Consider the following 14,966-nt stretch of genomic DNA (forward strand, 5'->3'; position numbering starts at 1 on the left):
AGCTACATTGAGTTGTGGGGTTAGATGCAGTTGCTGTTCATCTAAACGATGCTCTGTGCTATCCAGCTGCTTTCTTTTTGTGCAGTTCCATCATATTCAGTGCCCACAGCCCAATTTCTTGTTGGTAAATTAGTCTTTGAGTTGTTTATAAAACTGAGAGCAAAGCATGCACAATATGTGGCATGACAGTTCTTTTGATTGTTTTTTCATTGTGACGGTGTAGACCGTCACAAACCATGTTAAAAATAAGGGCAGTGCCCCTGATGTGCTCACCTGTATTGACAGGTATTGCACAAAAATATTGGAACTTTGAAAGAGCTCAGATGGGAGTCAGTTTTTACATCTGAAGGTGTATTTCTATATATTTGGATCACATACAGATAAATGCAGCTAATATTCCGGGGAGATTAATACTTTGCCTTGTATAGGAACCACAGACATCTTAAGGCCCGTTAAATGTTAGCAAACTATTTGAAAATAACTAACTTAACTTTTTAAGCAGCAATACATCAGAAGCAAGGGAAGAAGCTAAAGCCCAATCGTGTTGTACTTGCGATTACATGTATTGGATTTAATTCTTACAGTTTGCATGTAAATATTATCAGATAGGTCTACTTATTCTAGTGGTTACTGATCCTTTGGCTAGGTGGTTCAATACTTGACCTATTTGATCAGCAAATGACTAGGGGGAAAAAAGATTATTTGCTGTTCAGAGCAAAATCCAAGCTCAAATTTAACTGGAATTAAATTGACTGTAATGTGGTCATCTGATCAGTGATATGCTTTTGGGCATAGCAAAATTGACTGCAAATACGTTTAGTCATAAACTCTGGGAAAATTGCAGTCTGAAGAAAAAATTCTCTAAATTCCCTAAAAATTCTGTTGATGTTGAGCATGCTTTAATTTGGGCAGGACTTCCATTGCAGTCGCATGGTCCTATTTGGGGCATGTGAATTTCAAGACTAACTTGGTTATGGTTTTACCAAATACAAGTTTTTATAGGCAGGTTAAGATGGCTTATGCCATGAAAAGTTATAATGTACTAATGAAAACTGAAAATCATTAATGATGTGGTAATCATTTAGCTGTAATGTAGAATATTAAACTTCTTGAATTAAAAAAAATAGTAATGGAACAAGAAAAAAGCCTAAAAATATAACCTCAACCTAAATATATGCCATTGTCTTGGCAACCTCAAAACAGAAACTAAAATTATTTCTCTTCTTTAGTAAAGTTTCTGCTTAGAAACCAAAGCAAGAAACTTCTTTCAGTCTTTGCAGGAACAGGTTACCAAACTCTCCCATTGAAACAGCAGCTGTCTCTGTGGTTTGATGGGGTACGGCTGCCACAACACCATACCACTGAACTCAGAGCATCAGTGTTTCCAAATAAAGAGGGAGAGATGACTCTGTGACCCAGTTTGTGTCTTTGAAGCAGTTCCTGAAAATGGTCTTGCTATTAGATGTTGAAAACAAAGGAGAGTGAGTGGGAAGGCCTGCCACATAAAGAAGCATTTTTTTGAAATGCAGCAGAAAGGTTAAAGAAAGCAGAACCCAGGTACATACACATGTCAGAACTGAGCTGTACGGGTTAAGATGCAGGTAATAGTGAACTGTCGTTTCTAAGCAGTGGCATATCAAAAGTTTCACATATCCAATGACAATAGGAGGGAAGTTGTCAAAGAGAGGTGGTGGTAACAAAACCAACTGCAGATGGAAACAAAGTTAAATTTAAAAGTTGCACATCATTTATAACTTAGTTTTCTGTAACTGAAATGTGAATTTTCAAGCAATGTCAGTTGCCTGAGGCCAGGTTACAAAGCACTTGGTTGAAAGCAAGTTGAATATTACTTTTGGTTTGAGGGTGAAATTATGCAATGAACTACATAGAAGAGCAGTTACCTTAATATAAAATGGCTTGTTTGAATGATAATTAACTGTGTGGATGTGGAAAACTCTGGAAATTTTCATCAGCAGGGGATACTGCAGGCAATAAGGTAGCAAATACTGTGGTATGATGAGAAGAATAGCCAAACCATTATCAAACAATATAATCATACAGTATAAGAATAGCTGCGAGAAAGATAAATAAAAAGTACCAGAAGTAAGTTAAAATAAATTGATGTTATGTTAATTGCTATCTGAAACAGGGTATATCTGCTTGGACCAGGTCTTCTGCTATGTTTTTGGTGAAACTTGTTACAGATTAATAGGACTATCAAAAGGAATATGTGAAGGAAAAAAAGCTCCTGATAAGATATGACAGAACAGTTAATGAACTTAGCTGGAAGGATATATTAAAAATCGGCTATATTGCCTCTGCATTGTGAGTGATCACGGTGTGGAACTTGAAAACAGTATTCGTTAGGATTCATAATCAACATATTTACCAAAAAACAAAGAAGCTGGTCAGTCAAGTTACTGTGGCACTTGATGGTCTCCGAAAGCATCTCTCTCTTAATTCTGAGTGATCACATGTTGACTCTTTTGTCTTCCAAACAAACTTCCTTGGTAATGTCATCTATTTGTATGTGAGTAAGTATAAAACAACTAACTTTTTCTACTATTTACATTCATAAAGGAAGCATTCCATTTTCGTTTTTGAAACAACTCCCAAAAGTTCTTCTACGGTAACACCAGAATGGGACATGTTAAGTCATATGTCCTAAGTATTTATGTTAGTGATGACGTGTACTTTACATAGCTAAACAAAATTACCTTGGCAAGATTGCCTTTCTGTGAGCTTAAAATAACTTGCACCATTTTTACACCTGCGAAGGTTTGAAAGCTATAAATAGGGAGATTTAAGGAAAGAAGATCATCTATGCTTTTTAAAAAAATTATGTATTTATTTATTTATGTGTACGTATGTATATATACATATATTTGTTTTTTGAATGATAAAAAGGAGTAGTAGGAAAGTATCAGAGTTTACATAGGAAAGGATTTCTATTTAATCTCATTTTGTGATTGCAGAGTTCTGTTGGTGTGAAATTGAGCTGGCTTTGGAAACAGTCACGGGAATTTTAGAGTGGCTCGGTGTTTGCGCTGTTAATATTGAAGGATAGCATATCCTGGAGTTCTCCGCTGTAAAGATTAGTATTAATGTGTCTAAAAATCCAGTGTGCAAGTCCCGGAAGGCTTCCAGATTTTTCCAAAGTGGCCCCTATACTGTGGACCTACATCTATGCAAGTTGGGACAACTAGGCATTGCTGCAGGCTGTATTCTGCTTTACTGTTGAGTTGTTGCTTTGTTTTAGGGGTGAGGGCGTTGCTGCCTCTGTGCATCTCATGGGCTTCTGGCAAGTTAGCAGTCAAAGCTTCTAATATTAAAGGTGCAGATATGCAGAAATAGCAGCACCAGCAGATACTTCTGGTTAGCACCATGTCTTGCAGCATGTGTTCCCTTCAGGAGAAGCTGTGTATGGCCGTGTGGGAATCAGAGGGCTGAGAGGCTGAAGGAGCCAGACCTGTGGCTGGCAGGAGGCTGAGCAGGAGGAGCAGTTTGTAACAGCCTGTAAGATAGGTCTTCCCCCCCCGGGAAGTTGAGGAAGTGGCCAGGAAACTGTATTTCAGAGGAAAATATGGGTACTGGACTTTATTTTATTTGCTAGGAAGAAAGAGCAGCTTTGTTCTAGTAGCCTTTTCTGCTGTTGACCTGAAAACCTGCACTGGTTTGTTTTATGAACACCAGCAGACTGTATTCCAGGGAGTGTAGTTGTTAAGATACCTGTTTGTTTGTCTGATGGGAAGCAGCAGATGTGAAGATTTAGAGACAAGGGACACGATTGCTGTCCGTTTGCATGCTCCTCACCACTGGCTCTCCATGATAAAGCTGGCCGGGCTACTCTTGGAGGTCCTGCCAGCTTTAGTTGGTCTCCTCTGCCTTTAGCAGCTGAGTGGATCTTAGTAAATTACTTTTCTGCTCGTGGAGAAGTCCTCCTTTACAAAAATAACTGCTAAAGAATCCAGTAAGTGGCTCTCATAAGTTCTTTAGTTTCTTGGTTGCCTTTTAGAAAGCCTTCTGTATAAATTCTGACTTTTTTACAAGAATTTTAGGAGGGAGGCAACTAGGATTGCTTTTGAATGAAGTTATGCAGTACAAATATGTGTGCATGACATGCAAGTTATATATACTGTGTCTTAAAGCATTCCAATTCAACTACCTTTTTGGTTTAGTATTAAGAGAAAACTGATTATTTTATCAGAAAGCCAAGAATTGCTTCTTTTCCTGGATTGTCTTCAACACTGGTGAGAAATTAATGCCAGAATTTATGAAGGGCAAAAAAATGGTGTGTTCTGATTCAAAGAGCTAATTAGAAGTAAATGACTAGGGGTATTTTTTCTCCCTACTTTTTAGGAGAATTAGAGGAAGGAAAATTTAATAATTGCTTTTAATTTTGCAGGCAGCCAGCATCAAGCGTGAAATGACCTTCCCTGCATTTCAACAGGAGGATGTAAAAAGTGACATCAGTCAAAAACTGCCAGACCAACAGTTTCTCCTGTTTGCCACAAAGGAGGAAGATTTAAAAACAGCAGAGACCAAAAAAACAAACAGAGTTCATGAGTATGAAAAGGAAAACACTCGTTCTATTTGCCTTCTTGAACAGAAGCGCAAGGTTGTTTCTTCAAATATTGATGTGCCTCCAGCAAGGTAAGGGAAGACTTCTTTTCTTTGTTTTGCTTTTTTAATGTGATATTAGAGGCAAGTTTGATAAATGGTACTGGAAACTGGCAAGACTGGTATTCATTTCCAAACAGTCCAAAGTCAATGAAAGGTTGAGTACTTTAGAGATATTTGTTGGCAAACTGAAAACACTAGTTGCAGGAACTGAGATCATCTGAAATACTGGACTCTGCATCGCCTTTGCTCTTCATGGTGTGGGAGCTGTGCAGAGCGTGCTGTGCTCTAGTCCACTGACCTGCAGTGCCCTAGTGTCTTATGGAGACTTCATACCAAATAGTATACCCTATCAGTGCATAAAGAAAGGGGTGATGAGAAAGAAATCAAATGACTATTAGAAGAACAATGTATGTAGATGAGAGGTTTGTTTGTTGCTTAACATAATGGCCTGTGACTGAGACATCTCCAGAAGAGCACATATTTTAACCGGCAGAGATTGCTGACCCAGCTTCACCTTTGCCTGATAAGTGGTGCTCTAAATGAGAGAGAGGCAAGAATCATCGTACTCATTAGCAGTTTGCTTTTCTTTTTTCTTTAATCACACCTGCAGCCACGCTATGCTCAGGGAGCATACAGTGACTTATTCTGGGTAGTGAGGATGTATTAGCTTATTTTCTGTTATGTCCCTAGCTAGACATATTCAGCTGGCTTGTAAAACAGTCTGTGAAATGGATTAATAAAGAAAGTATTGAGGAAGGCCCAATGCAGAGAAATCAAATTTGTACAAAAAAGGGATTTGGGGTTTTTGGTATTGCTTTTTAATTTCTTATTTCTTGAGGATCTACTGTGAACTCATATATAAATTTCTGTGACCTCAGCACTCTCATCTGGGCAGTTGCACTTTTAATTAGAAACCATTTATAGGGAATTATTTGCAGAAAAATAGTTGTTCTGTAATCTGAGGCTTGACAGACATCACAGCAAGAAAATCAATGCTTGTTTGTATATTTTTGTTTCTTTCTGACATTTAAGTGGAACAATAGAACAAGAAACTGAGAATTTCATACTGGCTAGTGATTTAAAGAAAAGGATCTAGAAAATAAAGAATCTAAAATCTTCTGAACTTTGGGGAAGGACTGATTTGCTTTGAGAGACAGAGAAAGAGAATGAGTACTCTAGAAAATGCTGAAAATCAATATAAAAGAAACATATTCAGGAATGCTAAATAGATTAACTAGTATCGTTGGTGAAATACTGACAATGAAATGTGTAATTTATGTTTCAAGATGACAAGTTGGTGGGAGATTATTTTTTGTTGTTTGTTATTTCTTGTTGGCATCAGTCTGCCTGCAAAGATTTTCTAGTCTGCCTGGTAAATTCACTACTCATAGTATTCAGAGAAATGCCTTTCAAGTTTATTTTCTATGATGCCACTTAAAAATATGTAGTCAGACTGGATATTTTGTTGTTTTTTGATTTCCTTCCTTTTTTAAAAAGTAACATAAAACAGCAGATTTTGCCATATCATCCAGAACAGGATCATCATCATTTTCCTAAAGTCTGAAGGCAGTAGTTTTGCCAATTTTGCTCTGGCTCTCATAATGATAGTTGTAAAAGAGACAAAATTCATGAACATTTAGACAGGGTTTTTGTTTTTCTTTTTCTGTTTAAGGATGAATGAATCAATGGGTAGGACCAGTGAATAGCAATGAAAATCGTTGTATGACACTATATCCAAAATAACTGAGAGTTCAGAAAACAGTGGCATAATAAATATCACTTGTCAGACATACAGCTGCAGTAGTGGTGCAGTGCTTTAATTACTGTATATAGACTATGATATTAGAAATGTGAAAACGTCTTAATTCAGTTGCAGGAATTTGGGGTACTTTGTTCGGAGGTGCACTGAAATGCTGCTAGATACAACTCCGGAATACTGACAGTCTTGTGGCCATGTCGCATGCATGTGCTAGAAAAGGGGAATCTAATGAAAAATACAGACACTTTAGAATTTTTTTAAAAACACTTTTAAATAAAAATTTAGAGAGAAAAAGACAAATTTAGAGCACAAAACCAATTAATAGCCCAACAGTTACAGACTTGCCTGGAGTGTGGAAGATATGAGTTCAGGTTCTTCTTTTGTTGTATTTGGGACAATGACTTGAACTGAGGTCTTCTGTGTACAGGGCAGGCGTCTTAACCATCAAATTCCTGGCATATTCAAGATGCTTTGTAGGACAGCTCTTTAAAGTAATAGTGTCAGAATAAATGTAGCAGGTGTAAAATAAATATTTTATTACAGGCAAGAGAATTTTAATACTGGAATGTAAACTAGACTTTAAATTTTATTATTGGCTTTTTATATTTCATCTTGTGTAATAACTGTAGACCTTTGTTTTCTATCTGTCTCTGCCTTATATGCTTTATTGGGAGTGCCTTGGGGGTTAAAATAGGGAAAAAGTTGTGACTTTTTCATTCACTTTGTTTTGGTTTGTAAAAATGAAATACAAGGTTGTCAACATGATGCTTTTCTCTTTTTAGATTTCCTAATTTGGTTATTTGGAACAAAAATTATGAATTATATAAAACTCTCCCACTTTCGAAACTCAGATGGGTGTAAATGAAACTGTTATGCTTGAGTAGATGAATTATTTAATATAAAAAGAGAACTAAAAGGATAATTTCAGGGAAATGCCAGTAGTTTTGGTGTATAAAGGGCTGGTGTCTTGGAGAGAGTGATCTGACAACTTGCCTATAAATGCAGTTGTCTGTGAGAATTGAAATTTTATGTACACAGCAAAGGAAAATATGCTTCAGAATGACCTGCAGTTCAAACAGGAGTGATGAAACACGGAACAGATCTGCAGGATCTGGGTGGTAGAAGGATATTTTCTGAAAAGGGAGTGGTGTCATGGAGGGAATAATGGTGTTGGATCGTATGCAGAAGTGAGCGCAGGTCTGTTGGTGTTTTGGGCAGCTGCACCTACAGAGGTCAGCTGCAATCAAAGATGATATCCCCAGTAGACAGCGGTGTAGAAGTTAACAGAGCCTTTCTGCTCATTTCTGTTTTCATCAGTTACTTATCAAAATCTACACTCGCTGCCAGAGCAAGTCAGCAACAAAAACATGCAAAAGCCTGGGCTTCTGATACCGCAGCTGTGAGCATGCAAGTCATGCTGAAGGGACGGGATTTGGTGCGGCACAGGCAGGCTGAGATGGGAGGTGAGGAGGAAGGAGAGCGTGTGCTTTTAGCAGTAGTGAGCCCCTTAAAAGAGTGGTAAGGGATGAAGTTTCCTTCTTTCAGAGCTAAGTATGAGGATGAATGTCTGAAAATGGTATTGAGGTTAACACTCCTTTTAGACAGAAGTGTTTTGATCATGTGTATCTGGAAACCCTTTATAACTTACGTTTTAGTTCCAGTACTGGTGTCCTTTCTCATGTTCCAGAAGAGAGTAACTTGAAACATCCAGAAGGTTTTGAGAATCAAGGAGGAAAGTGGGCAGTCATCACTCTTACTCCTCTGATGCCTGGGAGGTGTTTAATAGTTTTGTTTTGTTAGTGTTTTGCTAGATGGTCTCAAAATACTGTGAAATTTGTATTATCCCATTACCACTTCTTTCTCCCCTTCCCAGTCCTCCTGTATCCTGTCTCCCCTCAAAAAGAATGAAAGAAACTCAAACTTTCTAACTGCCTAACTTTTTATACATTAACTTTGTGCTTACAGAGGAAAAGCCAAAGCCAGACCTTAGGTGATTACATACTTCCTGTAGTGTGAAAGTAGTTTTTTTGTTTTCCAGTAAAAACCTCCAATTCCTGTATTCTTTTGGTTCACTGATATTTAGCAGTGTCATTAACCATGATCATAACTTACTGGATTTTTGCTCTCTTTTCTTTAAAACAGGTGCTCTGTTACTACAAAATTAATTTTTATTCATGTATCTGTACTTTCTCTGCTAATCAGTTTATAATTTAATGGGAAATACATAATTTATTTGAAAATAAATAAATGCAATGTCTTTAGGAATTGTCTCTCCCATTGCCTCTTTATATCCTTCTAGAATAGCTACAAACAAATTGTACCAAAATAAATTTAGCTGTATTTTCTGACAATCATTATAAAGAAACCAGTATTAGCAGTTACGTATTTTCATCCTGAAGTGATTTTCTTGCCTGGTCTCTCCAGGAATGTTGCTCTGGGCAACCTTCTGATTAGAGTTTGTTGTTGATCCGTAAGGCCTGCTGGGCGTGATTGATTATGCCCCATGCATTTCAATAGCAACATTTGCATGTTTTCTTAGCCAAAACTCTCCAGGAGCCTGACTCTAAAATCAAAAGCAGTCTCAGCTTAACTATGATACTCTCACTAGGAGGACTTCACAATATACTTGTGGGAGAAAGATCCTGATGGTCAAGTTGTTCTCTTCTGTTTATGCAGAGACGTTCCATTTAATTAGGGATCATCATATGTGATTTTTCTCAATCTGTTTTACAAAATGCCAGTGTTCTCCTGGGAGAGCTCCTTTTCTGTGTTCCACACATTTTAGGTAGAATAGATTGATTGGGTATCACCAGAAAGAATCAACTATTTGTCGGCTGCTGATGCTTTTCAGTCAAATGAATGAAAACAAAAGGCCAAGCAATACAGCCTGTACTTCAGACTTTCTGAATATAGCACTGTAAGCTTCTGAGCTCTCTAGCCTGCCTTCTAGCTCAAAATCACTTTCAAGCTTTTTTTCCACCACCCCATGGATTGAGTCTTATCATTTGTCAAATTTTATTTTCTATGCATCCATGATAGAGAATTTACAATGAAAACCATGTTCTTTGTGTAATGAGAGTTACTCCTAGAGGAAAAACTTCAAATGCACCCTCTATTTCAGGGGTTCTGAATGTTAATTGTTGGCAACACCATGCATTTAGAATTGGCTTCTCCAAATAGCCACACCAGCTAATTATTGAAGTACTAAATTGTTACTTTGTTTTGATAGACTTTATGTGCAGTTTGATTGGATTTCACCCAAGCAGTCATTAGAGCTTAATTATATTCAGTATTGATTGTGAACTGCTCATCATTGTCTGCTGCAAAAAGGTGTCTTCTGGGATCCGATTGTTACCAGGGAAAAGAGATTTTAACAACAACAACAACAAAAAAAATCAGAGATCAGTCTGTTAGCACATTTTGAGGTATTAAAATCATGTATTTCTTGATGCTGCTTTCTAATACTAAATATTCTTTCCCTTATAAGAAGGACTGTATATGTGCTTAAAACTTTAGAAGCCTTTAATTTGACTGGGGCACAAGAAAGCAATGTACCAGAAGTTTAATGAAAACTTGTAGATTAAATTGCTAATAAAACCTCGGCAGGTGCTTACTAGTTACCACAAAGCCAAAGCAGCACACCAAAAGTCACACGGCTCATTTAACTGAAATGAGATATTCCAGATTACCTGACTAGCGACTGGTGGATAGCGTTTATTGCCAAAAATTTGGAACCAGCTTCTTATGATGTTGAGACAGAGAAGTTAACATTAGTAGATCGGTTTGTGACTACTTTCAAATTATAGGAAAGTTATCTATCAAATGATGAGATGGATCAAGTCTCGAGAATGCTAAGGAATGGAGGACACATTGAGTAGGACTGTCCCATTCAAGAGATGGCTGAACGTAGGGATGGTTGAGCCTGCTATAAATACCATCGACAGACCTGGACTCAGGCCTTAAGATTCGGAAGTCCCCATTGCCAAAGAGCCACATTGCTATGTCAGATAAGATAATTTTTTGAAAATGATGTTTATGTGTAGCATTGACTGCTGTAGGAAAATTTACTCTGAAAGTCTGCATAATGTATCCTCTTTCTTTTCCTTGTTTCTTTTTGTTGGTTACCTGTTTCTAACCTGTGTTGTATTGTGTATCTGAGAGTTTCTAGGTAATACTGCTCTGTGTGACTGTATTACTAGCCTTACCATAACATTGTGTCAAATCACTATCACCTTGTGATGGAACAGTTATGTCACTGATACAATTTATTTTTTTCATCAGCCTTAGACAGTCCTGAAGGATTTTGTTATGATTTTATCCATTTGATATTCTTGTTAAAGTGCAGATCTTGGATGAGATAAAGTTACTCTGAGATTTTTCACTCATGTCTAAAGCTGAATGTAAACTTAATCTCATTGACAAAGCAAAGTGCTTTTTCTGTCCTTTACTAGTAATCTTTTGCATTTGATAGTGATTTTCACCCAGTTTGATATAACACCAGCTCTGTGTGGTTGTGGTCTTTCAGCCTGTTTTGCTATACTTGATCCTGTGAGAGCAGGTTGTGATTAAAGAGTGATTGAACTATGAGGGATACGAAGCTTACTCATCATGAATAAATTTGTTTCTTGTTTTTTGTTTGTTTGTTTTTAGCAACTGGACATCACAGTTCCTGTGTTTCCATAGTTTTCAACTTGTACCCATTCTTCTGATGTGTACGGTAGCATTTGTATTAGGAGAGGGAACATCTAACACCATTAACATATGATTTTAGGTGTCTGGCTTTTTGCTAATGTTATTATAAAGCATTTTTAGTGTGGACTTGCAACTTCCTTCCAAGAAACGAAATTCCAGTGGAAAATAAAAGCATGATAATTTTATTGTGTTCTTAAAATGACAATGCTGTTTTCCCAGTGACTGGTATTGTAATCGGTACTTTTTTAAAAATGTTCTTTATATATAAATCTTCAAAAAGAGGATTAGTAGATGGTTTTGAATGCATGCACATACATACATATACATGCATACCTATCTATATATACATATAAATATTTCCTGTATATGAATTGCCATACTGAATACAAGAATTGAAATTCAAAGCACTGAGGAAGATTTGCCTCCATCTGCGGAAGTTTAATTAGTTTTCTTTAAAATCTTACTCTACTGGTAGCCAAGAGAAAGGGCTGAATTGTTTCATCTGTTTGATCGAAGTTGCCAACAGGACAATGATCTCATTACCAGGCAAATTTCAATGAATTCTAATGTGGCACAGAGGAAAAATATGTCCCTAATCTGCAACGAACATTAGGTGGTGGCTCTTGAAGAGCTGTATTCAATAGTCATTGCTGCTTTATCTGTTAGCTATCAGTGTGAATGCATGTCTTGTTCTCAGTCTTCAGTACCCTTAAAAAAAGGCCTGTAATTTCAAAACACTTTTAAACAGCAGACAATATTCAATAAAAGTAATTTCTTTGTGGTTTATGTTAGCTGTTGCACAAAAAAAAAATCCTGTTGAAATGCCATCTGTGCTGAGAAAAGGAAAAAAAGTCAATAGATATGTGGTTTTTAACTTGTGTATCTGTGTAACATGCAAGAGCAAGTTACTATATATATAGTTACATGGAAGCATGCTCATGGCTATAGTTTTACTTAACTGCTATAAAATTAAAATATTCTGGCATATGCAGTGATATTTCACTGGTATTTCACTGTCAGGAAAGGCACAAAGCTTGCCCTTCTAGGAGAAGTTCTATCACTGATCATAAATTCTAAAAATATTTTTTAAATTAATATATTCTCTTCCGTAGCACCATCTCCTTAAAAACATGCATTTTACACATTAATAAAGAAAAACTGGAGGTAAAGAGTGGGACGTTTCCATATGTATAGTAGTATGCTTGCATTATGTACACAAGGGTTTTTCAGTGTCTTGTTTGTATCCTTAAGATTATTCCTCTACAGTAAAACTAATTCAGCCCTATTGATTTCATTCAATAGATAGTGTGTAATTGGTTTGTATAGATGAAGGGCTACTCTGAAGGCACTATTTATTAATTTTTACAATAAAGATTTTCTGATCTCTACTATGAGATGTTTTATATGGATCAGACACCTATTTTGCCTATTATTAGTTACTTCAGTTTTTGTGACAAGAAGAATGTGAAAGGATAGAGCACTTAATCAAGATACTGATGTCTCAAAGTGATTATGGTATGTACATAGGTAGAACATTTATTTTCCTTCTAATATGTTAACAATTGATTTTTCCTAACGGCTTATATTTATTTGAAGCAGAACCATATCTTTCTCTGGTTTTAGCAGACTGAAGAGATTAATATAAACTGAATATCTCCAACTCTTCTTTTTTTACTCCTTGATAGTTTTAAAGTAATTTTTGAACAGAAGTATTGTTAAATAGGTACAGTCTGTATAAAGCAACTAGAATTTTTGATGAGTTGTTAGTGTTTTCAAATAAAATATCCTTTGACTTAATTACAAAAGGAGCACTAGAGATGGCAGTGCATTGCACAGAATTACATTCTGGTTCTTGGTTATTCCATATGGAATGCATAGTTATTTCTTGCACAGCTGAATGACTGCTTTTTGTAAGCTTACAAGTGTTACTGTATTATGTTCAATATAATTTAAATACATATAACTGGCTGGTTCACAGTTTTCATGAGACTGACAGTAAAAATTGGTTGTTGTTCTTTAAGTATGCTAGTCAAGCTCATTACTTAAGGAGTTTGACAATTTTGCATAGATCTTTATTTTAAACTCTGCTATAGGAATTCCCATGGCTGATCTGATATTAAGACTATCAAGTAACTTCCAGCCTCCTATGTGTTGTATGCAGTGATGGAATGTAGGTAGTTGGTAAACTGGGAGAAAGCTATGGGTGAAGTGTGGACTTCTACTATGACAGGAAAGTTCATCTTGTAGTACCATGCCATTCCATCCCTAGAGTAAAAGTAGATGAAAAGAAATGAGATCCTTTTCTAAGAATATTTAACATTCCCAAGCAAATGTTTGTTTACACTTTCTATAGAATCAACATTTAGAAAAACATTTTTTCCCTCATTTTGGAATGAAACTTTTTACTGTTAGTGCCTGTGTATATAAAATTGTTTATTTGATAACCACATCTTCAAAATAGCCTCCTTAGGGAGCTAAAGTAAAAAGTATAGAATAATGTTACTAGAATACAGTAGCAGAGGGTTTTCTTTTTTAATTATACTTTATAATAAATTCTAGTAATCTGAGAATTACCCTTTCTTCTCTCAAGGAGCGTACCGAAAGCCCAGATGTAGCTGGGTATGTATTATCCAATGGAAATATTCTCTGTGGTGTTAATATTGGTATGTTGCCTTAAGGCTGCTGCCGTGTTGACACGGGAACAGAGAATGGATGCTTTGAACAATAGTGGTATTGAATATGGTGAGTAGAGTCAACAGTCAGTGATGCTTTTAATAAGATGTTCCCACGTTATAATACCATTACTCTTCTTTCGATTTGGTTTGCTACCCAAAATGTAAGGTCTTAGCTGTTTCTTTGAGGAGGAATAGATGATGGTATATCCACTGTCATTGGCAGGGGTATCATCATCATGGTCAGATGAGATATTTCTAAAGCAATTGGAGTTACAACATTTAGGATGATCTGTTTCCTTGAACACTGAAAAATGTCCAGCTGGTGATGGTGGCCTAGCTCATGATTTCAAACCCCTTCTTCAAAATATCACACATCTCATCTTCAGGTGGCATCCAACTCACTGAATTCTTACAGTGTTTAAATGGGCCTAAGGCACTGTCAGTAACTATTTAAAATGAAATAAATTGTGTTTCAGTAATGCTCTCCCCATGAAAATTCCTGTTTAAATACTTCGTAGTCTTTTACTTAATTTTATATATAAAGGACATCCTTCTTCCAATACTGGGCTCCCAAAATGAAGATATCTGCTGAATTTCTGCTTTTTCCCTTTATCTCAATTTGTATGATCTCTTTTTTTCCACCTTTGGATGTCCGTGTGTTTTTCTGTCTGATTCTTTCCTCCCTTGAAGTTGAGGCAGGCAGTGAAGAAGGTTGGGTTTTTTGTTTGTTTTTTTGTTTTTTTGAAAAAAAAGGAAGGTAAAGAAGTGAAGAAGTAAAAAAGAAAGCCGTTACGACTTTCTCCTTACACAGTGTCACTTACCAGAATAGAGTGGGAAGCAGTACAAGACAGCTTAGTGTAAGGTGATTCCTCGCCTTGCTAGGTGAGGAAGGAAAAGATAATGAAGAGGATGTGCGCGTGGTCTATCTTAAGATTTGTTTTTACTGAAAAGTGTCTGTGAAAACAGTTCAATGTTACTTTCTGATCCCTCTGCTTTGATGCTTGAAAAAAAGATTTTGATTGCCCTTTCCTAACTCCTTAAGCCCTGAGGACTGTGTTCTTAAGTATACTGACCTGAATTCCGCTTTGTTTTTGTTAATGCCCTCTTCGATTAAATGATTTAGTGTCCTGCTCACTTCCAGATACTTGATTTTTTTGTTTATTTCCTTGTTTGATTAACGGTATATTTTCAAGTCACAGTATTCCTTTTTCCATTAC

The 14,966-nt window shown here is 36.4% G+C and overlaps 1 protein-coding gene across 4 annotated transcripts in view; it reads left to right on the top strand.

Moving 5' to 3' along the window:
- ZNF704 (zinc finger protein 704) overlaps window positions 1-14,966 on the top strand; it is a 90,484-nt gene that overhangs the window by 11,721 nt on the left and 63,797 nt on the right. For 3 of the 4 annotated variants that reach the window (XM_064507365.1, XM_064507366.1, XM_026100678.2), the window contains exon 2: window positions 4,406-4,653. In XM_064507365.1, the coding sequence (XP_064363435.1) occupies window positions 4,406-4,653 (248 nt within the window). Of the gene's footprint in view, window positions 1-3,857; window positions 3,971-4,405; window positions 4,654-14,966 lie in introns of those variants that run through there. The other variant, XM_026100679.2, reaches the window with a different exon arrangement.

This window comes from Dromaius novaehollandiae, chromosome 2, assembly GCF_036370855.1.
Source record: "Dromaius novaehollandiae isolate bDroNov1 chromosome 2, bDroNov1.hap1, whole genome shotgun sequence".
Classification (NCBI taxonomy): domain Eukaryota; kingdom Metazoa; phylum Chordata; class Aves; order Casuariiformes; family Dromaiidae; genus Dromaius; species Dromaius novaehollandiae.